This window comes from Saprolegnia diclina (assembly GCF_000281045.1).
Source record: "Saprolegnia diclina VS20 unplaced genomic scaffold supercont1.8, whole genome shotgun sequence".
NCBI lineage: Eukaryota > Oomycota > Saprolegniomycetes > Saprolegniales > Saprolegniaceae > Saprolegnia > Saprolegnia diclina.
The window spans coordinates 56,195-82,577 of NW_008246075.1; the positions used below are offsets into that span (position 1 = coordinate 56,195).

Here is a 26,383-nt window from a genome sequence, read left to right on the forward strand (position 1 = left end):
TCGCCGATCTTGTGCGTGGCCTTTGAAATAATACCATACAAAGAACAAATGAGTGGAATAAAAATACTTGAGCTGGAGATTCCCTCAAAGCAGTCGACACTCAATTGTAAAAAAGGAAACAAATGAACGTGGCGACGCGGCCACCGTCACACTGGGACTGCCAGGCGTCGCAGCGATACTAGTGCGATCGCAGCCCGCGACCATCTCTAGACGCAGAAGACAACGGTTTGTCTCTGCTGCTCCACCGCACTCGGTCGGCCAATGCGAGGATGCACCTGCGGCTTTCATCCGGATAAAGGACGTATGTTTTGTATGCAATACAAACGACAAGTGCCGGGCCGATCTTCCGGATAAACATGACCATGGCGATCTTCAGACTTGAAATTTGTATATGAAACATTTCGCATCCTGTGAAACGTTTTACTTGAAGTTTGTATGCTCGTGGCGGGCGGCGGGATTGGGTTCAGGACTGTGAGCCACGCTACTCAAGTTGCCCGGAAGGACCGATGGCAACCCACCCGCGCCGTACGCGCAACTAGACGGCCCAGCTAGCTGCAGCCATGGTGGCGGCGCCCGGCGACGGCCAAGCCTCCGGTATCCGCAGCGCGGCCGGACGAAGCGCGTCGACGAACCCCGCGACGATCCCAGTACTCGACACGCTCGACGACGACATGGACAGGTGATTGCCCCTCGACCGGTTACCAGACATGTGTCTCATCGGGACGCATAAGGTTTGCACGCGAGGTCGCTTGAAGAACCGAGCGGGTCGGTCCACAGAGGAATATTCCTTGAGAACATTCCGTGGGTGCGCATCGTCCGATAACGGGCCTCCGGATACCGGTACCAGGTTGGCGTCACAAAATCAAAGCATGGCTGTCACCCTGGAGCTGGCGACGGCGGCTGACGCCGACGCACTCGCCGCTGTCCACGCGGCCGCCTTTGCGCACGAGCCCGTGACGCTGCTCAAGTCACTCAGCCCTGCGTACAACCACTACGACCAGATGCTGCCAGCGATCCAGTACTGGCTGCGCACGCCGGACGCGACACCAATCATCAAGGCCGTCGATGCCGAGACCAAGTCGCTGCTGGGCTGGGTGTGCTGGCGCCTCTCGGCCACTGCATCAATCGACGGCGCCATTCCCGAGCCAACGTCGCAAGATTACCCGCAGACGCCCGACGGTCTCGGGCAGTTTACGAGCGCGCACATGAGCTACTGGCAGCGGTCGCTTGCGCCGACGCTGCTGCCGTCGCCGCACCGGATCCTCATTTCAATCACGATTGCGCCGGCGCATCAACGCGCGGGCGTCGGCAGCGCGCTTCTCGCATGGGGTCTTCGAGACAATCTCCCGATCTGGGTGCACGCAAGCGAAGTGGGCAACCCGTTCTTTGCCAAACACGGCTTTACCGAGCGGGCGCGCGTGACGTTGCATCTCGACGACTGGGCGCAAGGCGCCTCGCCGCCCAGCACGCTCAGTACATGGGGCACGACCACGTTTCGCTACATGGTCTACGAGCCGTCGTCGGCCCAGTAAAAGGGACCGGTACAGCAAGCTTGCACCGATCATTTTGTGTCGTCATGCCTGCTTGAGCGTACTAACTGTTAAAAGGCCAACCGTACTAGTATGCACAGCATCGTTGTTCTTGTCTTGCAGATCATCGACAGCGTAGCGACGGCGACGGACCGTGGCCGAGTCGGTGTCGTGAACGACGATGGGACGACCGGTCGCTGCACTGATCGCGGCAGCACGACTACCGCAAGCGATCTGAGGACGAGCAACGGAGGTGTGGTTGTTGCCGCCTGTCTACCGCATCGGCAATGTTCCGTGAGGAACACGCGCGAACAGGTCTGCACGGATCGCGTTGGAATTTGCGTATGCGCCGCTTGTGGTGGGCCAGGCCCAGCGATAGCGCTGATGTGGCCGCGTGGACCTTCTGCTCGGTGCCCTTGTGACGACGACGTTGAGACCTTTGCTGGCAAGGCGGCGATGATGCAGCGTCATCATCGGTCGCCAAAGTGAAATGCTCGTCAAAGGGCGGAGGGCAGGGACCACGCATCGCCGCCATGTTGGTGTTGAGTGTCATTAGGATGTCTCTAGCAACAACGCACTATGTTTGACAGGAGACGAAGCAGCCTTCCCAAGAGCGACGGCGACACCGCCGGCCCAGGTGAAGCGACGAGCGGAGCCAGCGTGCACTAGTCCCGGTATTGCTGCTGTACACCGCTGACAACGTCTCAGGACTAGCCTTTCTCGTACTGATAACGTTAACCATCGAGTCGAGTAGATCGCAGTCGCTAGTAGCCCTAATCCTACTAGACCCGAGGGCGACAGCTGGCGGGCCGGCCCTTCGAAACTATTTGCGTTCGTAATCCCAAAGATTTCAATGGTTTCGACCAATCACCGCGCGCGTAGCTCGTATCCGGCGTCCGGATACAAGAAGCAGTGCAACGTCGACGCCATTTTTGCAACGTCGCCGACGGCTAGCAGCAGCAGAGCACCATGGCCCTCAAGCCCTTTGGTAGACGCATGCTCGGAGCGGTCCTCTCATGGCATGGGCGTAGGCAAGATGGAAGAGTACACGGGCAGCGTTCCGTGGGCCATCTTCCCGCGCAAGCGCCTCGACATTACGTACGCGGACATTGTCTCGGGCATCTCGAGCTGCTTCTACCTGCGCGACAGCCAGCGCGCGTCGCTCACGAACAACGTCGAGATGCTCTGGGATCCGTCGGGCCATGGGCTCGTCTGCCTCTCCGTGCGGTACGCTGCCGCCATCGCGCGAGATGCTGGCTCATTGTGCTGCTATGTTGTAGCACTGGCTTTGACCTCTTTCTGCAGACAATGAACTACCCGAAGGGCAGCGAGATCATTTGCTCGTCGATTACGATTCCCGACATGATCAAGGTCCTTCACCACCACGGCCTCGTCGCTGTGCCCATCGACTTGGACGACAAGACGCTTGCGATGCAGACCGAGACGCTGGCCGCCGCCGTCACCGACGTACGACATGCCAATACTCAACGAGTGTCTCATCTTTCCGTCGATAGAAAACCAAAGCCATCTTGGTCGCGCACATCTTTGGCACGCTCACGAACCTCGACCCGGTCGTCGAGTTTGCCGACGCACACAAGCTCCTCGTGATCGAGGTCTCTCACACCATATCCCATGCATTCCACGCAACTTGTGGGCATAGGACTGCGCGCAAGCCTACTGCGGCCCGTCGTACAAGGGCCACCCGAAGGCTGACGTGTCCATGTTCAGCTTTGGCACGATCAAGACGTCGACGGCGTTTGGCGGCGCCATGTTCCGCGTCCTCAACAACGACATTCTCGACGGCATGAAGCGCCGCAACAACCGCTACGAGCCACGCTCGCGCATGTTCTTTCTCCAGCGCCTCGTCAAGTACAGTGCGCTCCATGGCATGACGTCGCCGCCGCTCTTTGGTCTCTTCCTCAAGGCCTGTCGCCAACTCGGCTGTACGTTGTCCCTTGTTTTCCTATGATTTTCGCGTGATTTTCAGGTAATTTCCCGATTTTTCTCATGCATGTGTGATTGTAGACAACCACGATGAAGTCATTACGTCGCAGATCCGCGGCTTTAGCGGCGGCGACCTCATCACGCTCCTGCGCCAGCGCCCGTCGATGCCGCTCCTCGGGCTCCTCCACCGCAAGCTCTCGACGTACGACCACGCCTACGTCCTCGAACGCAAGTACGTTGGCAATGACGAGACCGTATATCGCATAACCTTCGGGCAGGGCCAAGAGTGAGCTCCTCGAGCGCCTCATCAAGGACGTCCCGCAAGCGTCGGTGCGTACTGAAGCATCGCGCCTGCTTATCATCCATGGAGACACGGCATATGAACCATACTCGTAGGTCCCCGGCAACCTCGCACGCAACCACTACTACTGGCTCTTCCCTGTTGTGTGCCCCGAGCCGAAGCGCGTCGCCGCCCTCATGATCCAAGACGTACGTCAATGTTGCGTGTATCTAGTTGCTCATGGTGCCGGATAGGGGTTTGATGTGACGTCGGGCGCGACGCAGCTCGCCTTTGTGCCGCAGTACGCCGACGTGTTATGACGGATCGCCGGTTCTCATAAGTTGTGTGCGATTAGCCCCACGAACGCAGCGTTTGACCCGGTCAACGCCAAGGCCATCATGCAAAAGTAGGTTTCGCACATCGTCGGCAAGAGCTCACGGGTTGGCGTAGCCTCGTGTACTTGCCCGTGACGGCCGAGATGCCCAACTGGGCCGTCGAGAAGATGGCCAAGTCCTTTGCCAAGGCTGTCGGCGCCGTCTCGCGCGCCAAGCTCTAGACGCACCCATGAGACGCACCAAAATTCACCGAGTGAACGGTTGAACACGATGTACATGCCTGCACTACGATTATGTTGTATTCCTTGAACTATGATGGACAATATTTGTCCAACATCTTCGCGTACGCCCTTGGCGATCAGCACGGTGACGTAGCGTCTCTCGCAGCGCCGTGGACCTCGAAATGATGTCCTTCTGGGAGTGAGATAAATGATATAGTTGCGCTACTAGATCTGGACCACGAGTGCGTGCATTGTCAGATCTGGTTTGCAGTCGTTCGCGGCGAATTGTGAATCATTCGTGGTCTCTTGACGTCACACCGAGTCGGTCGATCAGCTGCAAGGATCTGCTGGATGGTACTTTGTCGTAGAGTTCATTTTCTTTGTTTAGTACATTGGCTAATTACTTATTTCTACTGCTACAATAGGCTCAACTTGCGAGCTCTGGCCATCAAACCGCGCAGCAAAGTCTCTTCGAACTCGAGCGCCACGTCCCGTCGCCCCGAAGGGCATGGTACGAGGACCAAGTACGGCTCGGGCGCCATCGGCTGCCCCATCTCGATCGCGGTGATGGCGCGGACCAGCGTATCGATCGCTGCAACACGCTCATCTGGTGTCCAGAGCAGCGGCGGCGCGTGCAGGAAGTTGCTCGTCCGAAGAACACGGTGGAGGGTCGGCGCTTGGTGAAGAATGGCTTGCTGTAAAATCGCCATCGACGACTTAGTTTCGGAGCTCTGCGCGTTGGTGTCACCTTGGATGGCGGCTGAATCAGCCACAGGCGTAGGCACTGGTGCAGTCGGAATGCTGATCGTGTCGAGGGTCGTTCGGGTCTCGGGTTGAGCGGCTTGTTGCAGGCGTGCAATGGTCGCGTGTTGCTCGTCAATGGTCCGGTGCGCCGCTGGCGATCTCGAGTGGCGTTGCCGCCTTCGGGGCAGATGCCTCGAAGCGATCTGATGCTGACATTGTCGCTGCGGGTGTCGCTGCGGGTGTCTTCTTGCGGGCAGCGACAGCAGGCTTGGTTGTCGTAGTCGTGGGACGGACCACGGCTGTCTTCTTGGGCTGCGGCTTGGAGCTCGGCACCGCGACGCGCGCTTTCTTGGCCTTGCGGCGCTGCTCGGTGGCGTAGAGAGCAGGGTACGTCTCGCGAAAGAGCTGCTCCTCGCGCGCGCGGCGCTTGGCCTCCTTGTCTTGGATGTACTGGCTGTTGTAGAGCATGGTGTTCTCGATACTGACGCGATGCAGGACTTCCTTGCGCTCGTTGTAAAATCGAGTTGCAGGTTTTTCCCATGCAAACCTGGCTTTTACCTCACAGCCTTTACAGTCCGATACGCCCAGGCCCATGCTTTTTGCGCTATGAAAGCTCGGACCCTTACCACCATCGAACGGCAATATTGTAAGCTTTGACCTGGCCATGGCATTTTGGGCAACGCTCAAGCTCGAGGACCGTGCAAGATACGCTGTAACGAGAGGCTGCCACGTCATGAAACCGTCTGATTGCCAAACAACCTGCATCGCCATAAGCTTAGCTTTCGCAGACACTAGACATGTATGCTTCAAGAGTACTAGGTCTGGTCTGTACTACAAATGTATTATCATATCTCCCGAGAGATTACTCTCCACCGTCAAGGCACCGAGCGTCTCTAGCCGTTTAAAATGGACAGGGTGTACATTCCGTAGTTGTTATGCATGCAGTGGATAGGGTCGACGATGATTAGCTGTTTACGACGCCGGCGCGGGGGCTGCGACCGTGTCCTTGACAACGAGGAGCTCGCCTGTCGCGACGCTGCGCAGGCCAATGCTAATCGTGTTGAGATCCACCTTGCGCGCCTCGGCCCACGCCTCGAGATTGCGGGGCGCATACATCATGGCCTTGTCTTGGTAGCGCTCGAAGACGCTCGCATCGATCGTCTCGTTGAGCGAGTGGGTGCTGCCGAGCGTCCTGATGTGTTTTTGCCCCAATTGCACGAGCATGAACGGCCAGCTCATCGAGTCAAAGATCTGCTCCGAGTGGCGGTGGTGTTCTTCGCCGTCGAGAATCACATCCGACTCGTGCCGAAACGCGAGCCCAGCGTCTTCGGCGCAGTCGCGGATCCACTTGAGCGGTAGCCGGTGAAGCTCGTCGAACGGGATACTGCCACCGACGTTGCAGTGCGACCCGACAAACCAGCGCTGCTCGGTCCACTCGTAGCCCATGAGCGTCGCCTCCCGCGACTCGTTGTTGATGTCATCGGGGTCGACCTCGCAGTGCTCGACCTGGAACGACTTGCGGAACTCGTCGAGCGCCATCGCATGGCACACACGGCGCACGAGCTTGCCGTTCGCGCCGTCCTTGTGCAAAAACTCGTGGCGCTCGGCCGAGACGACGTCAAAGAGCCCGACAAACGAGATGTTGACCTCCTTGCAGTGCTTGCGCACCCACGCACCTTCGGCATCGGCGGCGGCGCCGGTCGCGAGCTGGTGCAAGCTCGCGGCGGCCCGCGGGTGGTCCTCGGGGAGACTGCAGCGCTCGAACCGGTCCCAGAGCTGCGTCACATGCAGTGGGCTGTTTGGTAGCATGAGGCCCACCGACCCGAGCATGCCGAGGAGCGCGCGGACTTCCCACGCGCCGCGCGAGAAACCAAAGAGGAAGATCTCGTCGCCGTCGTTGTAGTGCTCGACAAGCCAGAGGTACGCGTTGCGGATGATGTCGGTCATCCCGTACGTGAAGAAGCCGCCAATGATGCGTTCGCCGGCGCCGGTGCCAAGGCCCACAAAGTACTTGCGGATCTGGTGCACGTGGCCAAAGCTTGCGTCGGCCATTTGCATGTAGAGGTTCCACACGTTGGTCTGGGACGTTTTTTCATTCCATGTGCCGTCGAGGAAGAGCCCGATCTTCTTGGGGACGTGCTTGACTTGCGGGCGGCGCGGACTGGCAGGTGGCGACTGCATGTCGGTGCAAACTCGAAAATTGGCGACTGAGCGAGAAGCGAGGGGTTGGTGAGGATTGAAAAAGCATCTTATCTCTGCATGCAATGGCGAACGTGCTGCACCGTTTGTTCTTCCTCAGACCGATTACTAGGCCAGGCTCTGTTGCGCCATTCTCCTGCCAAATCACTGTAGGAATACCAGTTGTATGTGGATATCTTGCACGAGTACCGGTACGGTTCACCTTTGCCCAAGCGTCTTTACGAGGCAGCGTAGTCTGCTCATGTGACGACCAATTGGCCAGTGGTACATCTTCAAGGCCCTTGGTGACCTCCACGACTGCGTGCATTGCGTCTTGTGACAGCGCTGTGACCATCACGAGAGAAGGACTCTGCTCCCATTCTCTATCAGTCAGTCGATTTTTGCAAAGAGGGGCAGTGGCGCCGTTACAAAACACCGTACTACAACGTGTAAGCGCAATCAAACACTTCCTTGTAGTCGCCTCGTACGACAAAGATGACATGGCGAGATGCTACAGTACGAAAATGGATGGCTGGCGACCGGCGCTGATAGGGCCGTAATACCGGCTGAAACGTTTCGATACAAGTCATATGGGCGGAGAACGGACGGTCGAGAGCCGCGCTAGCAAGATCCGCTGGCTAATTGCCGTGGTTGAAGTCCTATGGTTGCCTCGTCCGCGCTGGTAAAGACTATATAATTCGATTCGAGTCGCAACGAGCCATGTCAAAGATACCTCCGATAGTACGTATCGCGCCGCCAAATTTTCGATTTCCACCTCGTCGCCGCCGTCTCCGCCGCAACCTGTCCTCCTCCGCCACTTCCGCCATCATTGCTATCTCTACTACACAGTACATGAATCAATTTGGTTCTAAATTTCTGGCCTGTATCTGCCTCCGACACTACGATGACGACAGCGGCGGAGAAGCAGCCATCCTCGCTAGGTTTGTATCGGGCCAGATCAATTCCGCTTTCGCCTCGAGCTGCGTACGCGTGCTTCTTCCATATCATGTCGATGCGTCTTGCCACATCGCCGCGCAAGGCGGCAGCCGTCAAGCCGATCCAGAAACGCATTGGCATCTTCCTCGACGGCACGTGGAACCAGAAGCAGACGCAGACCAACGTCTGGCGTCTCTACATGCAAATGGCCGACGGGACCTTTGGGCACGTGCACCAGATCCGCAAGTACTTTGTCGGCGTCGGCAACAAGTTTGGTCACTGGATCACTGGCGGCGCGTTTGCAGTCGGGATGACCGACATCATCCGCAACGCCTACATGTGGCTCGTCGAGCACTACAACGATGGCGACGAGATCTTCCTCTTTGGTTTCTCGCGCGGCGGGTACGAAGTCCGCGCGCTCCTCGGCATGCTCGGGTCCGTCGGCTTGATGAAGCCCAACAGCCCCATGCACATTGACCAGCTATGGCAGCGCTACGAGCGCACGCTCGACACGCACGACGTCGAGGCGCTGAGTTTGCACCAGCTCAAGAAGCTCGCTGATGTAACGAATCTGGACGCTGAGAGCAAGTGGATGCTCCAGTACTGCAAGGAAGTCAACATCAAGTTTGTCGGCGTCTTTGACGTCGTCGCGGCCGATTGGGGTAAAGTCCAGAAGGACGGCCAGAACGGCCAGCTCATCGAGCACATGTGCCACGCGCTCGCGATCGACGAACACCGCTCGTCGTTTCGTGCGTCGGTCTGGGAAGACCTCGACGACGACGACAACAACGACGGCCGACGCGCGATCGACGCCGGATACGACTGGCTCGAGCAGCGCTGGTTTGTGGGCGCCCACAGCAACGTCGGGGGCGGCATCACCAACGACGAGCTGAGCCACTTGCCGCTCAAGTGGATCCGCGACCGTGCACACGACTATGGCCTCGACTTCCGCCGCGACTCGGACATTGAGCTCGATGGGGAAGAAGTGGTGCGGCACGCGGCGCAGATCGACCCGTCCATGACGCTCATGTACCAGATCATGCAGCTGGGTCAGCGCTTCTTTCGCCCTATCGGGTCGTCCAAGACGCTCAACGAGACCATTGACCCGAGTGTGCTCCAGCGATTGCAGGACCCGACGATGGAGTATGCGCCCAAGAACCTCCTCGACTGGGCCGAGGGCCTCAAGATCGATTTGATGGCAATGTCGCCGGCACTGCTCAGCGTCAAGTCTGGTGAGGTACTCAAGGTCGCCGACGACACCAAGACCCCGGCCGCTACGTCCAGCTAAGCGTCGACAAGACAGACGTACCTGGGACAATAGCATTGCAACCCGGGATCTTCTGCGTTTTGGAATAAGAAATTATATATAAGGAGCCTGCCCAACGTAGCAGTATTCAAGTTGCACCGCGGTGGCTGCTTGGGAAGGGAAGTGTCTTGAGCGGCTTGCTGATGGCACGTCGCGACCTCAGATGTACGGCTCGTGCTTCAAGTGACTGTCAAGGAAGAATCGATACCTCGATACCTTGATACCTTGATAACAAAGTAGAAAACCGATTGGGCGAGGCGAATGGGTATCGAGGTATCAGCTACACACCATCCGAGGGTTCGGTATACTTACTCTCTTGAGCTCGTCCATTGCCCTGACACGTTTGTGATACTCCAAGACGGAGAACCGTTTATGCATTGGTGATGTATATAAATGATGGTAATAAAAAAGCCTAGCAACTAGTATTGTGGGTTGCGCTCACAACTCGACGTGGCGGCCGCCGCGGCCCATGGAGCGTTGCGAGGGGTGGCCGTCGGCGCTGTTGACACTGCTCGAGCCGCTTCGGCGAAAGTTGCCACCTGGTACGTTGCCGAGGCTCGTCGAGCTCCCGCGGCGATGGTAGGGCGGCGACTGCTGGCGCTGCGCCTGCCCGCGCTGGCGCGACTCGTCCTTCTCGCGCGAGTTGGTGCGCGGACGACCCTTGGTCTGGCTCGAGTTGCTACGCGCGCGGTTGCCCGTCTGCGTCTTCCAGCCATTGTTGTTGTTCATGTTCATGTTGTTGGTCGGCGGCGGCGGCGGCTGGCGGCCGTTGCCATTCATCGGCGGGCCGACCGCGACGCGCTTGACGACCTGCGCCGTTGTCGGGACCGGCGGCTCTTCGGCCACGTCGACGAGCGTGACGCGGAAGCTCACCTTCTCATCGCCTTCGTCGTCCGACTCGACAAGCCCCATGACCTTGCCGGGCGAGGGCAGCGGCCCGTCGACGCCCTTGGGCTGGCGGACATTGGCCTTTTCGTTTTCTTCCTTGACCGCTTCGGCGAGGTTGATGACACGGTTCGAGAGCCCCTTGGGCTTCTTGGGCATCTGGTTGGCCTTGATCATGATGGCCGTGACCTCGGGCTGCAAGACAGCCACGGGCTTGATGAGCGATGCCGCCGTCACGGACGCAAAGGTCACGGCAGCGGGCTTGGCGCGGGCCTCTTGAGCTTGACGCACGTTCTTCATCATGCCCGCGACTTCTTCGCGGCTCTTGCGGTTCAGCTCCGGGTCTTGGCGAAGGATGAGACGGAGGCGTGCGTTCACCTTTGTGAGCTCCGAGTTGTCGGCTTCGAGCGTGCCGAGGTGGGTCTGAAGCGCCATGTGGCTTTGCTGCAGTGCGTTGCGCTCGCACACCGCCTTGTGGAGCTCCATTTGCAGATGGTGGATGCCCTCCATGCTGGCCGTGTTCTGCATGCGCAGCGTCTTGTGCGTCTCCTTGATGCGCACGTGCGCGAGCTTGAGAAACTCGACCTCCTCTTGGAGCTTGATCGCGCGCTGGTTGGCGGCCGCAAACGACGCGCCGTTGACGTACGCACCGCGCTCCATGCCTTCCTTCTCCTTCTTGAGCTGGATGTTTTGGACTTTCAGCGTCGCGTTCGCGTCCTTGAGCAGGGTCATTTCGGCGCGGAGCTGGTCGATGAGACCGCTCGCGCCTTCGAGCTCAATGTCAAGCGGCACGCTGCCGACCATGCTCGCCCGACGGCTGAGCTGGTCCGCACGCGCCTTCTCCTCCTTCAAGCGGTCCTTGAGGCGCTGGATCTGGTTCTCGAGCTTCGCTTCCTCTTTCGCCTGCACGAGAAGACGGGCGTAGCCCTTCTTGGCAATGAAGCCGCGCACGAGGCACTGCATCATGATGCTCGCGTTGCGCACGCGCATGTACTTGGTGTACGCAACGTGCATCTTGAACGTCGCTTGGATCTTGAGCGCGCCCTTGGTCTGGCGCATGCCATGCACGACCGCATTCGCCATGTAGCAGCGCACGGCGCACTGGAGCGTGATTGCCGCGAGGCGCATGGCGCGGTACCGGCGGCTCGTGAGGAACATGCGCGTGTACGACTGAAGCACGATCGCGGCCTTGCGCGCCTTACGGTAGTGCGTCGTCGCTGCCCATTGGCGTGCGACCCGCTGGAGAATGACCGCGCTCGCGTCACGCTGGCGCGTGCGAAGGTCTTCGAGGCGCTCGAGCGCGCCGGCGCGGAAAAACACGCGCGACTTGCCGAGCTGAAAGTCCGATGCCGTCAGAAGCTGGTTCAAAAGCTGCGCGCACTGGTTGACCTCGTCGTCGTCCGAGTCGCACGCCGACGACTTGGCCAAGAGGAGGCGGAAGCGCTGGAGACAGTCTTGCTGCAAGAGGCGGTTCGGGAAGGCCATGCGGCTAATGCGCACGGCCTCGACGACACCGGCGCACTGCAGCTGCGACGCGACACGGCCTTTCGAGAAGCTGTGCGGGCTCTTGTTGCTGTTGGGCTTGATACAGCGCACGTACTGGACGTGCGTGCGGCGGATGTCCTCCATGAGCGCGTTGAGCTGCGACTTGAACTGCGTGCCGACCGAGTCGGCGAGGATCGAGTTGGACCGGCGGAGACGGTTGGTCATGACAGCCGCCTTGTTCTCGGCCGGCGCGGGGAAGAGCGCATTGATGAACGGCGACGTCGACCGGTACAGAAGGCTGAGCACATCCTTCTGGAGCGCGTCCGTGTTCTTGATGAGGAACCCAGACGTCTCGTACGAGACGTAGCCGGCGTAGTGCGTGATCGCAAAGCAGTTGCGACGCAGACGCGGGATCTCAAACCGGTCGTTGTCGTTGTAGTGCGCCGAGAGCTTGTTGGTGAACGCCGAGTCGCTGCCCTTGGGCCGCATGCACTCTAGACAAAAAGAGCATGTGAGACCCGAGTCATGGCAAAAAGCCCATCGAAGTACCTTCGTTGAGCAGCGCGAGGAGACCAAAGCGGCCTTCGATGAGCTCGAGCACGTTGACGTTGTCGGCAAAGTCGATCTTAGTCCACGGAATGCCCTCTTCCTCGTACTCGTTCTGGATCGACTTGAAGACGTCTTGGGTGAACTTTTGCTGCAGCTTTTCGTTGGCGTAGTTGATGCAAAGCTGCTCAAACGAGTTGTTCTCGAAGATCTCAAAGCCAAAGATATCGAGGATGCAAATGCGGTGGCTCACGTGCATCTTGGACGACGTCGACGCGTTGATGTGCGTGACGAGCCAATCAAAGAGCTTGCTGTAGAGCGCGACGGACAAGGCCGTGCGCGCGCTCGTCGCTTGCTCCATCGTGTGCGGCACCGTGTACGAGTCGAGGCCCGCGGCCATTTGGCGCGTGCACAAGCTCTGCTCAAAGTCGGACGCGCTGAACCCGAGGAGCTTGGTGACCGCGGCCACCGTGGCCGGCGTCGCCACCATGGAAGCTTCATCGCCCTGAAACTCGACGCGGCCGAGGTGCAAGATGGCCGAGACGATGCCAAACACCGAGCTATAGAGTTCATGAGACTGTTGCATCGTCAAGGGGTAGAGAGCACGCGTACATTTGATCGGCTTCAGCAATCCCGAGAGTCGTGAGGCCCGTGAGCGTCCGGCCAAAGTACTCGGCGTCGAGCTCCGTCATGACGTTCTCGCCGTTCGCCGACGTGCCGCGAAGGAACGGGAACGCCATCGGGTCTGTCTCGTGGAGCTCGACCTGCGTGCGGATGGCCTCGGGCGCCGCGAGGAGCTGGTAAAAGATGTGGTAGTTGCGCTCGCCCTTGCCGTGCGTCGAGACTAGGCCGACGATGTCAGAAGCCTCATTCGCAGCGCAGAAAGGTCGACGTACCGCGGGATTTTTCGAGTAAATAAGTGTTGCAGCGCGCACCGACGAGCTGGCATTCAGCGTTGAACTGGAGCTCGCTGAACTTGCCAAAGCGCGACGAGTTGTCGTTGCGCGACGTCTTGGCGTTACCAAAGCTCTCCATGAGCGGGTTGGACTGGAGCACGCGGTCAACAATGTTCATCGTCATGGCGTGGTCCGCGTCCGTGCGGTCGCCGGCCGTCGCAAGGTGCGACATGAGGATCTTGGTCGTCTCGGTCTTACCAGCGCCCGACTCGCCACTCACGAGGATGCTCTGGTTCTCGCCAAACACGCGCATGTGATGGTACGACCGCGCGCTGACGGCGTAGACGTGGGGCGGCAGCTCCGGTAGCTTTTCGACCTCCATGTACTTGGATTGGACCGTGGGGTTGTAAATATCGAGCCATTTGTACTAGACGCATAGCAGCATGAGCGGCGTGTCCGTCGACGTTAACGCGAGACACGTACGGGGTTGACGGCAATGCAGATGGGGCCCGTGTATGTGTATGGCAAGCCGCGGTGGAAGCGCGTCTTGAGGTTGTACAAGATCGCGGCTTCATGGAGGTAGTTGAGGTGCACCATGTCGCTGCAGCCGTCGACCGGCAGCACGTTCTGCAAGCACACGGCCGCTTTCTACATGGTTGCATGAGCCATCTTGCCGTCGTTGCCATCGTCGTCGTCGTACCGGCACGGTGCGATGGGCGCCGTCCTTGGGGTGGTCGCTCAGGAACTCCTCGGACGCGTCGCCTTGGGTCTGGACCTCAAAGGTATCCCCGGTCGCGCTCAGCACTTGCGCAGCGATCCACGCGACCTTGTCGTCGGGGATGTACACCTACCACGGACATCTCCATGAGCCTCTGCTCTTCCTCGGCCCATGAGGTCGTCCCCTCCTGGGTCATCATGGTATCGTCGCTCTCTACCTGCGTGTGCTCGGCTGTCGACATCGGGTGGGAGTTGCAGAGAAAATGTCCAAATGACTGGGGAAATCCACCGCGCCGCTGATCTTGACCGCGCTCTCGGCTCGCAGCTGACAATCCCGTACGTACGTACACCGTCCATTCCCTACGTACATTTAGATAGTACATTCGAATGTACGCTCCATGTACGTCGTCGGGTGGTTTTTAAAGATGCCACATGGTGTCTATGGACAGCTCTATGCCGCCTGCTCCGCCAAATTGAAATAATGTACGTCTTGGTCTTTGTATGCAATCGCACTTAGTCGCATCGCTTGTGCCAAAGGTCACTCGTCCAAGCTCCTTGACGTCATTAGGGCCACATGTTCAAGCAGCTGCCGGCGCATCTTGCAAGGCGGCGCGTTCTTTGGCTTCGTTTCGTGTAAGGGGTAGAAGGACGCAGGTAGTTGATGTTATTGGGATAAAGAAGGCGAAACGAACATGGGCAGTCTCAACCAACGAGTAGCCGCTTGGCGGAGAAGCAATGGCCAAGTGATAGGGGGTGGGGTGTGTCATTGACAATGCAAAAATTGGCCGTCCCACCCTCGGGCGCGAAGAAACCTCTCGCATTGCATATCGACGCGGCGCGGATGGAAGGTTCTATGCACGCACGGGGCAGGGACAGGCAAAGTCCCTCTATAAAGTAATGCGCCCCGTTGACTGCCTGTCTTCGCGACAGCAAGGTACTTGCGACGGAAGAAGGCGATGTAATACTGCCGAGTAGCTAGAACGATCGGAGGTTCTGCGTCCCACGCACGCCACCGCTGTCGGTCTCGTAACGTGCAGAGCCCAAGTACGTCGGGCCAAAGATACGTCACGGTTTGGTTCATTGACACGGGGAAATGTGTGGTGGCGGCGCCGCGTTCTCGAACCGACAGCGTGGGACTCGCATCCGCTTTCCCATGCAGCGTGCAGGTGATGTGCATGTGACTCGCACCTGCGGCGGAGAACCGCGGGTGTTTTTTGGCCGCCGGAACGTCGCAGCCGCAAATTATTCCAGCTTCAACAAGGCCCACTCGGGTCCTTGGCAGCCGACGAGGCTTATCTATCCGGCCTCTCCACGACACGGCACACTACACAGTACGAGGCGATGTCGATCCAACGTCAAGGCCGCTTCAATTGCTACACTCCGAGTCAACAACGCAAATGTCCTCTTCACTTCAACGAGAAGGTTTCGCATGCTTTTGCATCGTCGACTACCAAGTCCCATGAGAGCAGCCGACTGCTGTGAAAGGGTATCGCATGGAGGAAGATGCTGGGCAGGCTAGACGACAACAAAATGCTGCCACGCTTGCTGTGTGCAATGTGGCTTGAGGCATGTCTACACTGCAGGACGCAGCCAGGAGATGACTAGACCAGCATGGAAGTATTGCCGGGCGCCTTTGCAGGCTGCCAGAGCATGGACGAGTGGGACACAGCTCGATACCTGCTCCCGAACGCAATTGCGCCAAGACTTCTTCGTCGTCGCCTGGCTCCTGCAATGTGCCCGACCGTGTCCACGTACTTAAGACTTTGCCACCGTACTTGAGAGGACACAAGATACGCACTTACCGAGTATTACAGTAGGCTGCTTCGGTCCGCTTCGACATGCGCCTGCGGCTTGTCCAGGTGCTCCACCGCCATGGCGACCGGTCGCCGCTGCACAACGTGTTTGCGGGCGTGCCATGGCGTGCGTCCAAGGAAGATGCGCTCTGGGCGCCCAAGCTCCATGCGCCCGCGACCGGCGTCTACGGCCAGCTCACGACTCTCGGCGTTGACCAAATGCGAGCCCGGGGCGACCAACTCGTACGTGGGCAACGTGACGAATGCAGCGACAACAACTCGTGCACATGTAGCGCGAACAATGCCTGTCGCAAGGATGGACGCTGCGTGATGAACGTATGGACTTGAAGGTGCTGAGCACGCCGTACGACCGGACGCAGCAGAGCGTGCTGGCGCTGCTCTCGCGCTTGGCCCCGCACGCCGCCGCGATGAGCGACGTGCACGTGCTTCCTCGGCATCTCAACTTTATCAACGGTACGAGATCTTATTGGTACCCGCGACGATCAAGCGAGATGTTGCTGCTAGCGTACAGCGCCAACGGCGACGTGATCATTCCGCTCAAGATGCAGCTCATCGCCGACCACCCCGAGTACGCCAAGGACGATGCGCGCGTTGAGCCGCTCAAGCAAGAGCTCATGCATCGACTGCCCATGTTCCGCGAGGGTGGCGAGGCCTTTACGTGGATGAAGGCGGCCGACCACTTCATTTGCCGAGATGCCCACGCCCTCCAGTGCCTTCCAGAGACGCAGGTACGACATCCTTGTCCGAGAGCTCGCCTATCCTGGTGCTTGTGTAGGAGCTTGCGGCGCCTACCATCGACCACCTCTCGCTGCGATTCCACCAGGTATCACGATACTACGGACGCAATGACTCCTTCCTTAATGTTGCGCCTAGTACTATACAGACCCGACCATTCTGCGTCTCGTCGCCACGGGGCTGGCCACCGAGCTGCTCGACCAAGTAAGGAGATGTCGCCTCGACAACGACTCATGGGCCATCATGGTATCTTAGATGGAGCGGCGCATGGACGGTGGCGCGACCAGTGCCAAGGAAGCCATTCGCATCTACAGCGGCCACGACGTCTCGCTTCTTGCGCTGCTGTACGCGTTGGATGCATCGTTGGTGCACCCGTTCTGGCCCGACTACAGCGCGGCGGTCGTGCTCGAGCTGCTTCAGGACGGACCCGACTGGCTCGTGCGCGTGACGCTCGACAATGACGTCGTCGTGCCCCTCGTGCCCTTTTCCGTCTTTGCGAGCGCGTTGCGGCAAAAGACGCTGTCTTAAATCCAACGATACGACGAGATCTGCTGTCATTTAGTTTTCGACTTCGACGATGCATTCGACTTCGACGGGGATACCGAGCGGGAGGGCGTTCGTGCCGACGGCCGACCGCGCGTGGACGCCACGCTCGCCAAAGATCTTGCCGAGCGTGTCCGAGCAGCCGTTGATGACCGACGGCTGCGCGGTGAAGCCATCGACGCAGTTGACAAAGCCGACGACCTTGACGATGCGCTTGACCTTGTCGAGGTCACCGAGCTCGGCCTTGAGCGTCGCGCACAAGGCGAGCGCGACGTGGTGCGCGGCTTCGTAGCCATCCTCAGCCGTGAGGTCCGCGCCGATCTTGCCCTTGATCAAGTCGCCGCCCGCGGGCTGCGGCAAGTGGCCGGCCGTGAAGATCATGTTGCCCGAGCGGACGCACGGGCGGTAGTTGCCCTTGGGCTCGGCGACGCCGGGAAGGACGTAGCCGAGTTCCTTGATGCGGGCCTCCGTGTGGACGCGGCGAAGGAGCGGCTTGGCGATGGCGAACGTGCGCTGCATGATGGCAATGCAAAAGTGAACGCTACACCCCAGATTCGGCCGAGCATACAAAGTCCAAGCCAAACCCGACCAATCCCACCGTGTCTCTTGGATTTGCCGTGCTTCAAGCAGCAGTCCAATGACGTTATACTCGTAGATCGAATAAAAACGCAGTGCAATATGCATTCTGGCAGTTTAACGTCACCAGATCGACGCACGCCACGCACCCATGCCCTTTGAGTGGCCGAAAAAGGGCACTTTTGAGCCAATCGAATCGCGCCGCAGACAGGCGGTCTTGTGACAGGCGAAGGGCGCCCCGGGTCCACCATGGACAGTGGCGCTGGGCTGTGGCGGCGCTGACGCGTTCCTCTTGAGCAGCTATCAACAAGGCCCAGCGAGCTTCCTACGCGCGACAGCTGCGCCTCCTAAGAGAGTGGCAAGGCGCAGGTGGGAAGCCTCCATCATCCGACGGCAGCCATGCTGGCGAATGGAGATGGTTGACCGCAGAGCCATGTACTGCGCGTTGGATTATCGTACACGAAGTTCGGCGGCTGGTTGGACAGCAGCACGCCGTCGCATGACTCAGAGATACGCTCTCACGGGCGCGCTTGTCTGCATCGCCTGGGCCCCATACGCCCTCGCTTTTACGACAGTATATGTATCCCGTTATACAGCGTTACCGCAGCGCCAAGCGATCTGCAGCAAAACTACGATCCCTCAGGCAGTCTTGGTCGACTCGGGCTTGGTGTCGCCACTGTTGGAGCTCGCCGACGACGCTTGCTTGATGAGCTCCTTCTCCTTGACGGCCTTGCGCGCGTTGTTGGCCCACTTGTTGGACGAGATCTTCATGCGCGTGAGCGCGGCCATGGACGGAATGCGCGTGAACGCATTCTGAATGTCGTCGGCCGACACTTCAACGGTCTCGATCTGTTGGCTTTGAAAGTCCTCGCGCTGGCTCTCGTAGCCGCGGTTGACCCACGGGTGCCGCTTCATCTCGGTGATCGTGAGTCGCTTCGCCGGGTCCTTCTCGAGGAGACCGAGGAGGAGCGACGTCAGCTCCAGGTGCGCTTGCACCGCATTCGGGAGTGTGATGGGCTACACAAGCATATGCCATGAACCACCGCTGAAAATGCCGAAATACGGACGTTGTTTTGGATCATATCAAAGAGTTCCTACATCAAACAGCAAATATTCGTGATTGCACCGACCGATTATACGGTCCCGTACCGTGACTTCGGCTGAAAAGTACGGGAGCGAGCCAAAGAGCATCGCATACAGCGTAATACCAAGCGCCCAAATATCGGCCACAAAGGCGCTGTACGGCTCCTGCACACCACTTGAGCCAAGCGTCCAACACAGATATGGAGGACGCACCGACGCCATCGACTCGGGGGCCATGTAGGCATACGTGCCGGCCGAGTTGGTCAAGTAGCCGTGCGCCACGGGCTGCGCGGCCGGCGCCTTGTCATCAAAAAAGTGGGCGACACCGAAGTCCGCAATCTTGACCGTGCCCTGGTTGCCCACAAGGATGTTTTCGGGCTTGAGATCCCTAGCAGAAGCGTCAACTCCCACGAAGAGCGCGCGCAAGACGATGTGTACCGGTGGCAAATGTCGTTGGTGTGGAGGTACTCGAGGCCAATGAGGAGCTCGCGGAAACACTTGCGGGCAATGTGCAGAGGAAGCCCGTTCTTGGCCAGCTGCACGGCCGGGGTCGTTGGCGCCGGCGCACTAAAGCTATGTGCGTCGATGGACGGTACGTACGAGAGCTGGGCGGCGTCCCAGACCATGATCTGCCCATACGGAGCGTACTCGAGCACGAGCACGAGCTGCTCGTCGCCATCATCGAGGACGGCTTCGAGCGAGACCAAGTTGGCGTGCGACAGCTTCTTCATGATGGCAATTTCGATCTGCACCTTGTCAAAGGCCGTCGAGACAATCTAAAGGACGATGAGGAGACGAACGCAAGACCAAGAAGACGGCGGTGGGTACCATGCGCCGGCCTTCGCGCTTGAACTCCTTCATTTTCTTTAGCAGCGACGTCTTGAACTCCTTCATGGCCACGAGGTCGTCCTTCTGGTTATCGTGGACCTTGCGCCGACAGAGCTTGACGACCGCCGTCGCGCCCTTCCCGAGCTCCTTGACAAACTCGAACTCTGCGAGCACGTTGCTCGGGCACGGGCTACCGGCGTCGTTGTCGTCGTCTTGCGGCGACAAGCACACACCCGACGACGCCCCCGTCGAGACGACGTGGGCCGGCGCGACGACCGGCTTGGGCGCGGCCACCGGCATGGGCGGCGGCGCGGCTACGGACGACTCCTTGCGCTTGAAGAGGCCGCCGAAGAAGCCCTTGATCGACTTGTCGGGCTTGTTGCTCATCGTGCTGCTGCCGGCGGTGAGATAAGTCACGGTTTGGCCCGCGGACTTTGGTTTTCGAATCGCTTTGATTGGTCAAAATACTGTGATCGGCCTTTGGCAGGCGTCAGAAAAGACCAATCAGCGACGTCGAATGTGGTCGAGAGCGCAATCGGTCTTTTCTAACCGGCAACGTCAGCTCCGCGCATCGCCCCTCGCTGCAACTACGGACGTCGTGTTTGAGAACACGAGTATTATTGGCTACGACCGCGGGGCCTTCACCAGTAGCTCTTAATAGGGTGCTTCCAGAGCCTCCAAATCTGATTTTCAATCTGGTTTTTCGAGGGATTCAGATTCAATCTGGCAACACGTTAGCCGAACCGACGACTTGCATCTCGCTGGGTTCCCAACGACAGCACCATGGAAGGTATGAGCAACCGAACCGTCCAAGAATGCCATGTAGTTAGCATAGGTCTACTGGACGCGAGGTAGTACAATCTTCGCAATGCTCGCAAGGGTTGTTGTCGACGTGCGCATCTGTCTACGGCTGCCGAGGGATCGTAAACCGGTTGAAGCGGTTTTGTCAACCGTGAACCGCGATGGCTGCACACTATTTCAGATCTGTTTCTCGACGGTTCGAAAACATATAGTGTTTTGAACGGATCCGGATAATCGGCCAGTTCTGTTTTTCCACCACCAGCAGCAGCAGCATGTCGGGGCAGGTCGCGCGCTTGATCGCCAACATCGTCGTCGCCGGCGCCGGCGTCGTCTCCAAGGCCTTCGTGCAGGCGTACCAGCAGGCCATCGTCAACGCCAAGAGCGGCAAGACCTCGGTCGCGAGCTCGGCCTCGGTCTCCCTCAAGGCCAAGATGTCCAAGGAGCAGGCCATCGAGGTGCTCAACCTCAAGCCCAACCCGTCCGCCGCCGAGATTGAAAAGCAATTCGACCGGTACTTTAAAGCCAACGACACGGCAGGTGGCGGCGGCTCGTACTACCTACAGTCCAAGATCTTTCGGGCAAAGGAAGCACTCCTCAAGGTCGACGAGCCGGCGCCCGAGGCCAAGCCCGAGGCGGCCGAGGCCACCAAGCCGTAGATATCCCTTTCTAGAACCCCCAGCCAACGACTACTATCCTTCAATCTATCCGTGTGTGTACTAGAGATCATCGTCCTTCGTCTTGCGCAGCCTCGTCGAAAGCAAAGATGCATGCTTGACCACGTTAAAACCCAAAGCGCAATGGCGTCCGCAGCGGCGTCTTGGCCTGCTTGTTGGCGCGGCCCGGTGTCACCCTACATAACACAGATGCCTCATGAGCCTCCTTGCTGCAGGTTCATGCTCATGTACATGGAGAGCTTGGCCTTGTCCTTGTTGCGCTTCGCGGCGCGGGCTGCGCGGTCGGCTTCGAACGCTTCGCGCTCGTGCTGCATCGACATCTCGTGCTCCATGTCGGCGCGCTCGTTCTTTTCCTTTGCGCGCTTGAGGAGCCGCGACTTGTAGCTCTCCTTGACGCTGAAGAACATCGGGCCGAGCTCCGCAAGCCACTCGCCTTCGACCGACGTCGTGCACTGCATGTACTCCTACGACGCCACAAGCATGAGCGTTCCGGTTCGGATATCCATCGAGGGATGCGGGATCGATGCTGGATACCTTGGTGGTGTAGATGAGCTCGTGGTAGACTACAAAGTCGGGCGTGTAGCCCAGGCCAAAGAGCGACGAGCTCGGGTGCAGGTTGCAGGGCATGCCCGTGAGCATGTTGACGTACTCGCCAATGCCCTTGATTTGCGCCGAGTTGTAAAAGTACGCCGAGCAAATCGCCTTGCGCACGACATCCCAGTGCGGGCCGCACGAGACCAGCGGGATCTTTTGCTGTTTCATAATGTCAATGAGCTGCTCGCGGACTTCCCGCGCTTTGCGCATGCCTTTGGCGTGAATAAAGTGGTCGTTGGCCCACGCGTTCGAGTAGCTGTTCGACTAGCATTGTTCCAAATAGTATCAATCTTTCAAACCCAAGAGAGCACATACCACCCACTGCTTGTAGACGTTGAGGAGCGTGAGGTGGTCGCTCTCGGGCACGAAAAACTTTTCGCGCGCGCCGTCCGACTCTTCTTCGCGGTCCTTTGGGCGGAAGAAGACGCTCGGCACCGAGAGCATCGACACGACAATGAGCACTTCGTCGCTGCAGCCGAGTTCGGCCGAGAAGAGAAGCATCTTGGCCAACGGCGGGTCCAGCGGAAACGTCACCTACCCAAGTATCAATCTATCAAGCACATCGGTGCATGAGGTACCATTTTCTTGCCCATCTCGGTGAGCTCGCCCGTATTGTCGAGCGCGCCGAGGACCCACAGCTGGTACATCGAGTTGGTGATGTTGTCTTGGGGCGGCGGGTCCATAAAGTCGAACTCGAGCAGGTTCTTGACCCCGAGCGACTTGAGCAAGAGCACGATCGAGCCGAGGTTCGTGCGCTGGATCTCGGGCACTTGGGCTTCCATCATCTCGTTGCAAAATTGACGCTCCGTGTAGAGCCGATAGCAGACGCTACCCAAACGTTAGAAATCGAGCCATATCAAGTCGATACACGGACCCTGGCTCGGTACGGCCGGCGCGGCCCGAGCGCTGGCTCGCGTTTTGCTGCGAGATTGGCGTCACCTGCAGCGCGTCCATGCCAATGCGCGGGTTGTACACCTTGATCTTGCAGTAGCCCGGGTCCAGCACGTAGCGGATACCGTCGACCGTGAGACTCGTTTCCGCAATGTTGGTCGACACGATGCACTTGCGCACATCGGACGCGTCGAAAATCTTGGCCTGGAGGTCCGCGGGCAGCTGCGAGTACATGGGCAGTACCTAAGAATATCAAGGTATCGAGTTGAGACCAAAGACACATATATCAGCGTCTACCATGAGCGGTGGCGCGCCGTCGATCTTGCCCATGCGTTCGGCGAGGCAGTAGCACGTGGCCTCAATGTCTTCTTGGCCCGTCATAAAAACGAGAATGTCGCCGCGCGGATGGCTGAGGTGGATCGTCATCACTTGCTTCACGGCCGCGTCCACATAGTCTTCGGACGGCGACTTGGCGTACATGCTAATTTCATATAAATGTATCAATCTATCAATCCAAACACAGATCGAGTACGAACACGTCGACGTGGAAGGTGCGGCCGGGAATCGTAAAGAGCGGGACGCCGCCGAAGAAGCTAGCAAACTTGTTGGCATCCAGCGTCGCACTCGTCACGATAAGCTTAAAGTCGCGCCGGCGTTGGACCACCTAGTCGATAGAAGTATACATACAATGGATACCTGGATAGGTGGATATACCTTGCGGAGGATACCAAAGAGCACATCCGTGTTGAGCGCCCGTTCGTGGGCTTCGTCCATGATGACGGCCGAGTAGCTGTCGAGGTCCGACTCGCGAAGCGACTCGCGGAGCAAGACGCCTTCGGTCATGTACTTGACGATCGTCTTGTCGCACGTCAAGTCTTCGAAGCGAATCGCATACCTACATACGCATAGCAGCGTTATCACCCCATGACACGCAAGGTCGAGGCTCGGTACCCGACTTCTTCGCCGAGGGTGCAGCCCATCTCTTCGCTCACACGTTGGGCGACCGACATGGCAGCGACACGGCGCGGCTGTGTGCACCCAATCATGCCAAACTTGGAGTACCCGTCTTCGTGCATGTACTATACTTTCAGTCGAAAAAAAAGCGGAAAATATCAAAAAAATACCTGCGTGAGCTGCGTCGTCTTGCCGCTGCCCGTCTCGCCGACAATGACAACGATTTGGTTGTCACGGATCACTTGCATGAGCTCGCTGCGGCACTGGAAGATCGGGAGGTACCGCCGCTGCTCGCCAATCGTGTTGCTTTTCGCAAAATCGCTCACAGCCACAATCTTCTTCTTCATGTGCGACGAAAACTGCGACTCTTCCTTGTAGTTGACGTCGTCCGGATGCGGCCCCGTGCTCGGTGCGTCCGTGAGCTCGGGCGGGAGCGCGTTCCCGTCTTCGTCGACGTTGGCGTCGGGCGCTTGGATGCCAATGGCGTCGCCCATGCGGGATCCGCCGAGCTCCCAGAACCGCTTGCGCATCTTGGACCTAAAGAGGCGTCAAGCAATGCTTGCGCTTGCATTCGCACCGTTCGCGCTGCTCGCGGACTTCGCGAAGGAGCTCACTGCCCTTGCGCGCACACACGGCCATGTCCGAGGTGGCGTCCTTGACGGTAGCGACCATCTCCATCTACAAGCGGATGAATCGAAAGCGTAGTAGCGTCATAGGTGTACCTGCGTCGTGAACGAGACACGGCCATCAAGGAACGGCGGCTTGGTGTTGTGCACCATGATCTGGACGCGCGCGTCGAGCTCGTCGTCAAACTCCGTGTCGACTTCCTAGAGCGCAAAGAAGAGCTGTGTCTTGAGATGTAGGATATCGCAAGCAGCGCAGGCGTCGTACCGTCGTCGCCATGACACCACTGGTCAAAAGCCGGTTATTTTCCCAAGCTTCTTGGTCCTGGTTGAGCGCCGACGCACGGGCCGACTTGCCTCGCAGCTTAAGGTCGCCTAGACAAGTCGACGATGGCATCCAGTGCATGATGTCGAAGATCGATACCGCGCTGGCGGCTCTTGAGCATGTCGTCTTCGATTTTGCGGAATTTCTCGGCGTTGCCGAGGAACGCCGACTCGTGGCCGTACGTATCGGCCTCGTCGCGAAGGTAAAACTCGCGGTCAAAGCGCTCCTCGTCCGCATCGTCGTACTCCTTCTTGGCGTAGTCGCCGCGCCCGAGACGATGACGCGTCTCCTTGGCGATCATGTCGGCGTGACGCTGCGACGTCGATGCGCTCGACGAGCGCGTGCTCGAGGGCTGCGACGACGCGACACGCATCGGAGACCTATGTGGTACCATAAGCACTCTAAAGTTGCAAGCGCAATCGTACGGCGTTGGCGCATCCCACTCGGATGCTTTCGCCGTGCGCTGCTCGCTGTGGGACATGCTCGCCGAATGCAGCTGCTCGGGCTCCTCCCAGTCGCTCGCGTTGAGCCCGAGACCCGACCGGCTCGATGAGCTCGGTGCCGGCGACGGCTTTTCTGCCCACGTCGACGGCGTTGACATGCGCGATGCAGAGTGGCGCGACGACGACGAGTACCACTCGGTGCTACATGGCAATTGCATGGGTCTATGACCAATTCGAGGCTGGCAAACGTACCGTGGCGTCGTGTAGCGCCCTTGGCTCTCGCGGGTCCGGCTGCGCTCGTGGTCACGCGACCGGCTGTCCCGACGCGATCTGTCTCTGCTGTTACTTCGGTCACGACGGCTGCTTCGGTCCCGGCGAGGGCTGCGGCTACGGCTGCGGTAGCTGCGCTTGCGATCCATGGTCTTGCTGCTCTTCGCCACCGACCTCAAAGCAGAATACTGCATCTTTGGATAGACTTGTACATATTATAAACTCGCATTTTCGATATGATATAAATCCTGTGAAATTCGATTCGCTGCCAACTGTGAGACTCAAGAGTCATAGAGTCATATTAATACAAGTACAAGTAGAGAGAACGCAAGTAGAGAGAGATAAGATAAGGGTTTATGGATTCTTGGTAGAGACCTCCGTAGCGCGGCTTGAACGCACTAAGCTCAATCTGAAAATGAACGACTTGGCTGGATTTCTCTATTCGGCGTCAAGACGATGTCAGTCCGGGCTGATCAGTCGCCATCTATCGAGTCGCCCGTAGAGTCATGCATACACTGGAAGAGCCATTTCGCCTACGCATACCGAGTACAAGCCGAATGCAAGCGTGGTGCTCGTGCACCGTGAGCCCAAACGCACGACATGTTGTCCACGTTCTTCGGTGCGGCCAGAACCTTGAACTCCTCGTTTGGCGTTGGCCTTCCACCCGATCTAAGAGTCGTCTCGTACAGAGACCTCTCGCCTGGTCTACTACGCAACGCAAAGCGACGTACCTCGGGCTGCACCGTTCCATGTTAGCACCGTCGGAAAGCTATCTCTGTCGCACGAAAGATGGCTTGTTGCTGAAGGAGCTCCGTCAAACGGTCCGTCCCGGTGGATGCCAAGCCGTAATGCCTGCGAGGTCTCGGCCATCCCACTTCCTCAAGATGTACACGCCTGTGGGCGAGCGCTCTCTCGCCGCACCAAAGGCAATATGGACGCTCGTGGTGGCACTGCTGCACGCAACCAGTACGTGTCTGGGAAAGCAAGCTTCTGAGAATGGAAGCCTTCTCTATTGACGAAGGGGTCCTCTTCTGGCGCTTGCCAAGCCGAGTGAACAGAGATGCCGAGACTGCGTTGTGGATGCTACCGCGGAAAGACTCTTGGTGGGGTCCACGCGCTACTAGGTCGTCTGAACTGCGACGGTAATTCGACGGATGCGTTCAAACGGGCGGCTCTGTCGCCTCACATTGCTGTGTGTAGGGGTCTTGACTTGCTCGTCTGCGACCG

The 26,383-nt window shown here is 58.7% G+C and overlaps 11 protein-coding genes across 11 annotated transcripts; 5 read left to right on the forward strand and 6 right to left on the reverse strand.

Annotated features, from left to right (window-relative positions):
- Positions 1 to 489: 489 nt before the first annotated feature.
- On the forward strand, positions 490 to 1,532 carry SDRG_03268 (hypothetical protein; the record flags this gene model as incomplete). Its single annotated transcript, XM_008608899.1, has 2 exons — positions 490 to 679; positions 869 to 1,532. Exons 1-2 carry the CDS (start codon positions 561 to 563, stop codon positions 1,530 to 1,532), a joined length of 783 nt encoding a protein of 260 aa, XP_008607121.1. The 5' UTR covers positions 490 to 560.
- Positions 1,533 to 2,447: 915 nt separating this feature from the next.
- On the forward strand, positions 2,448 to 4,438 carry SDRG_03269 (hypothetical protein). Its single transcript, XM_008608900.1, has 11 exons — positions 2,448 to 2,517; positions 2,561 to 2,756; positions 2,810 to 2,996; positions 3,044 to 3,142; positions 3,190 to 3,472; positions 3,555 to 3,705; positions 3,752 to 3,803; positions 3,870 to 3,962; positions 4,008 to 4,054; positions 4,109 to 4,159; positions 4,204 to 4,438. Exons 1-11 carry the CDS (start codon positions 2,499 to 2,501, stop codon positions 4,307 to 4,309), a joined length of 1,284 nt encoding a protein of 427 aa, XP_008607122.1. The 5' UTR covers positions 2,448 to 2,498; the 3' UTR covers positions 4,310 to 4,438.
- Positions 4,439 to 4,725: 287 nt separating this feature from the next.
- Positions 4,726 to 5,521, reverse strand: SDRG_03270 (hypothetical protein; the record flags this gene model as incomplete). Its single annotated transcript, XM_008608901.1, has 2 exons — positions 4,726 to 5,212; positions 5,268 to 5,521. The coding sequence occupies 2 exons, from the start codon at positions 5,519 to 5,521 to the stop codon at positions 4,726 to 4,728; spliced, it is 741 nt and encodes a 246-aa protein (XP_008607123.1).
- A 426-nt stretch (positions 5,522 to 5,947) lies between these two features.
- On the reverse strand, positions 5,948 to 7,254 carry SDRG_03271 (hypothetical protein). Its single transcript, XM_008608902.1, has one exon. It carries the CDS (start codon positions 7,232 to 7,234, stop codon positions 6,026 to 6,028), a length of 1,209 nt encoding a protein of 402 aa, XP_008607124.1. The 5' UTR covers positions 7,235 to 7,254; the 3' UTR covers positions 5,948 to 6,025.
- Positions 7,255 to 8,136: 882 nt separating this feature from the next.
- SDRG_03272 (hypothetical protein) lies at positions 8,137 to 9,455 on the forward strand (the record flags this gene model as incomplete). Its single annotated transcript, XM_008608903.1, has 1 exon — positions 8,137 to 9,455. The coding sequence occupies exon 1, from the start codon at positions 8,238 to 8,240 to the stop codon at positions 9,453 to 9,455; it is 1,218 nt and encodes a 405-aa protein (XP_008607125.1). The 5' UTR covers positions 8,137 to 8,237.
- Positions 9,456 to 9,840: 385 nt separating this feature from the next.
- SDRG_03273 (hypothetical protein) lies at positions 9,841 to 14,746 on the reverse strand. Its single transcript, XM_008608904.1, has 8 exons — positions 14,407 to 14,746; positions 14,221 to 14,362; positions 13,986 to 14,132; positions 13,769 to 13,933; positions 13,286 to 13,712; positions 13,002 to 13,233; positions 12,393 to 12,949; positions 9,841 to 12,337 (listed from the first exon to the last, which is right to left on the reverse strand). The coding sequence occupies exons 2-8, from the start codon at positions 14,242 to 14,244 to the stop codon at positions 9,912 to 9,914; spliced, it is 3,978 nt and encodes a 1,325-aa protein (XP_008607126.1). The 5' UTR covers positions 14,245 to 14,362; positions 14,407 to 14,746; the 3' UTR covers positions 9,841 to 9,911.
- Positions 14,747 to 15,503: 757 nt separating this feature from the next.
- Positions 15,504 to 17,108, forward strand: SDRG_03274 (hypothetical protein). The gene is made up of 7 exons (XM_008608905.1): positions 15,504 to 15,773; positions 15,817 to 16,038; positions 16,089 to 16,269; positions 16,321 to 16,544; positions 16,592 to 16,639; positions 16,690 to 16,755; positions 16,807 to 17,108. Exons 2-7 carry the CDS (start codon positions 15,841 to 15,843, stop codon positions 17,077 to 17,079), a joined length of 990 nt encoding a protein of 329 aa, XP_008607127.1. The 5' UTR covers positions 15,504 to 15,773; positions 15,817 to 15,840; the 3' UTR covers positions 17,080 to 17,108.
- Position 17,109: 1 nt separating this feature from the next.
- On the reverse strand, positions 17,110 to 17,613 carry SDRG_03275 (hypothetical protein; the record flags this gene model as incomplete). Its single annotated transcript, XM_008608906.1, has 1 exon — positions 17,110 to 17,613. The coding sequence occupies one exon, from the start codon at positions 17,611 to 17,613 to the stop codon at positions 17,110 to 17,112; it is 504 nt and encodes a 167-aa protein (XP_008607128.1).
- Positions 17,614 to 18,196: 583 nt separating this feature from the next.
- On the reverse strand, positions 18,197 to 20,045 carry SDRG_03276 (CAMKK protein kinase). The gene is made up of 6 exons (XM_008608907.1): positions 19,582 to 20,045; positions 19,192 to 19,529; positions 18,967 to 19,141; positions 18,820 to 18,918; positions 18,738 to 18,764; positions 18,197 to 18,687 (listed from the first exon to the last, which is right to left on the reverse strand). The coding sequence occupies exons 1-6, from the start codon at positions 19,966 to 19,968 to the stop codon at positions 18,310 to 18,312; spliced, it is 1,404 nt and encodes a 467-aa protein (XP_008607129.1). The 5' UTR covers positions 19,969 to 20,045; the 3' UTR covers positions 18,197 to 18,309.
- Positions 20,046 to 20,496: 451 nt separating this feature from the next.
- Positions 20,497 to 21,105, forward strand: SDRG_03277 (hypothetical protein). Its single transcript, XM_008608908.1, has one exon. The coding sequence runs from the start codon at positions 20,655 to 20,657 to the stop codon at positions 21,036 to 21,038; it is 384 nt and encodes a 127-aa protein (XP_008607130.1). The 5' UTR covers positions 20,497 to 20,654; the 3' UTR covers positions 21,039 to 21,105.
- Positions 21,106 to 21,162: 57 nt separating this feature from the next.
- SDRG_03278 (adenosinetriphosphatase) lies at positions 21,163 to 25,305 on the reverse strand (the record flags this gene model as incomplete). The annotated part of the gene is made up of 17 exons (XM_008608909.1): positions 21,163 to 21,232; positions 21,288 to 21,520; positions 21,591 to 21,914; positions 21,966 to 22,184; positions 22,229 to 22,478; positions 22,519 to 22,784; positions 22,839 to 23,022; positions 23,078 to 23,205; positions 23,256 to 23,436; positions 23,493 to 23,620; positions 23,666 to 24,032; positions 24,073 to 24,173; positions 24,218 to 24,322; positions 24,387 to 24,493; positions 24,543 to 24,823; positions 24,869 to 25,087; positions 25,139 to 25,305. The coding sequence occupies 17 exons, from the start codon at positions 25,303 to 25,305 to the stop codon at positions 21,163 to 21,165; spliced, it is 3,330 nt and encodes a 1,109-aa protein (XP_008607131.1).
- Positions 25,306 to 26,383: the final 1,078 nt, after the last annotated feature.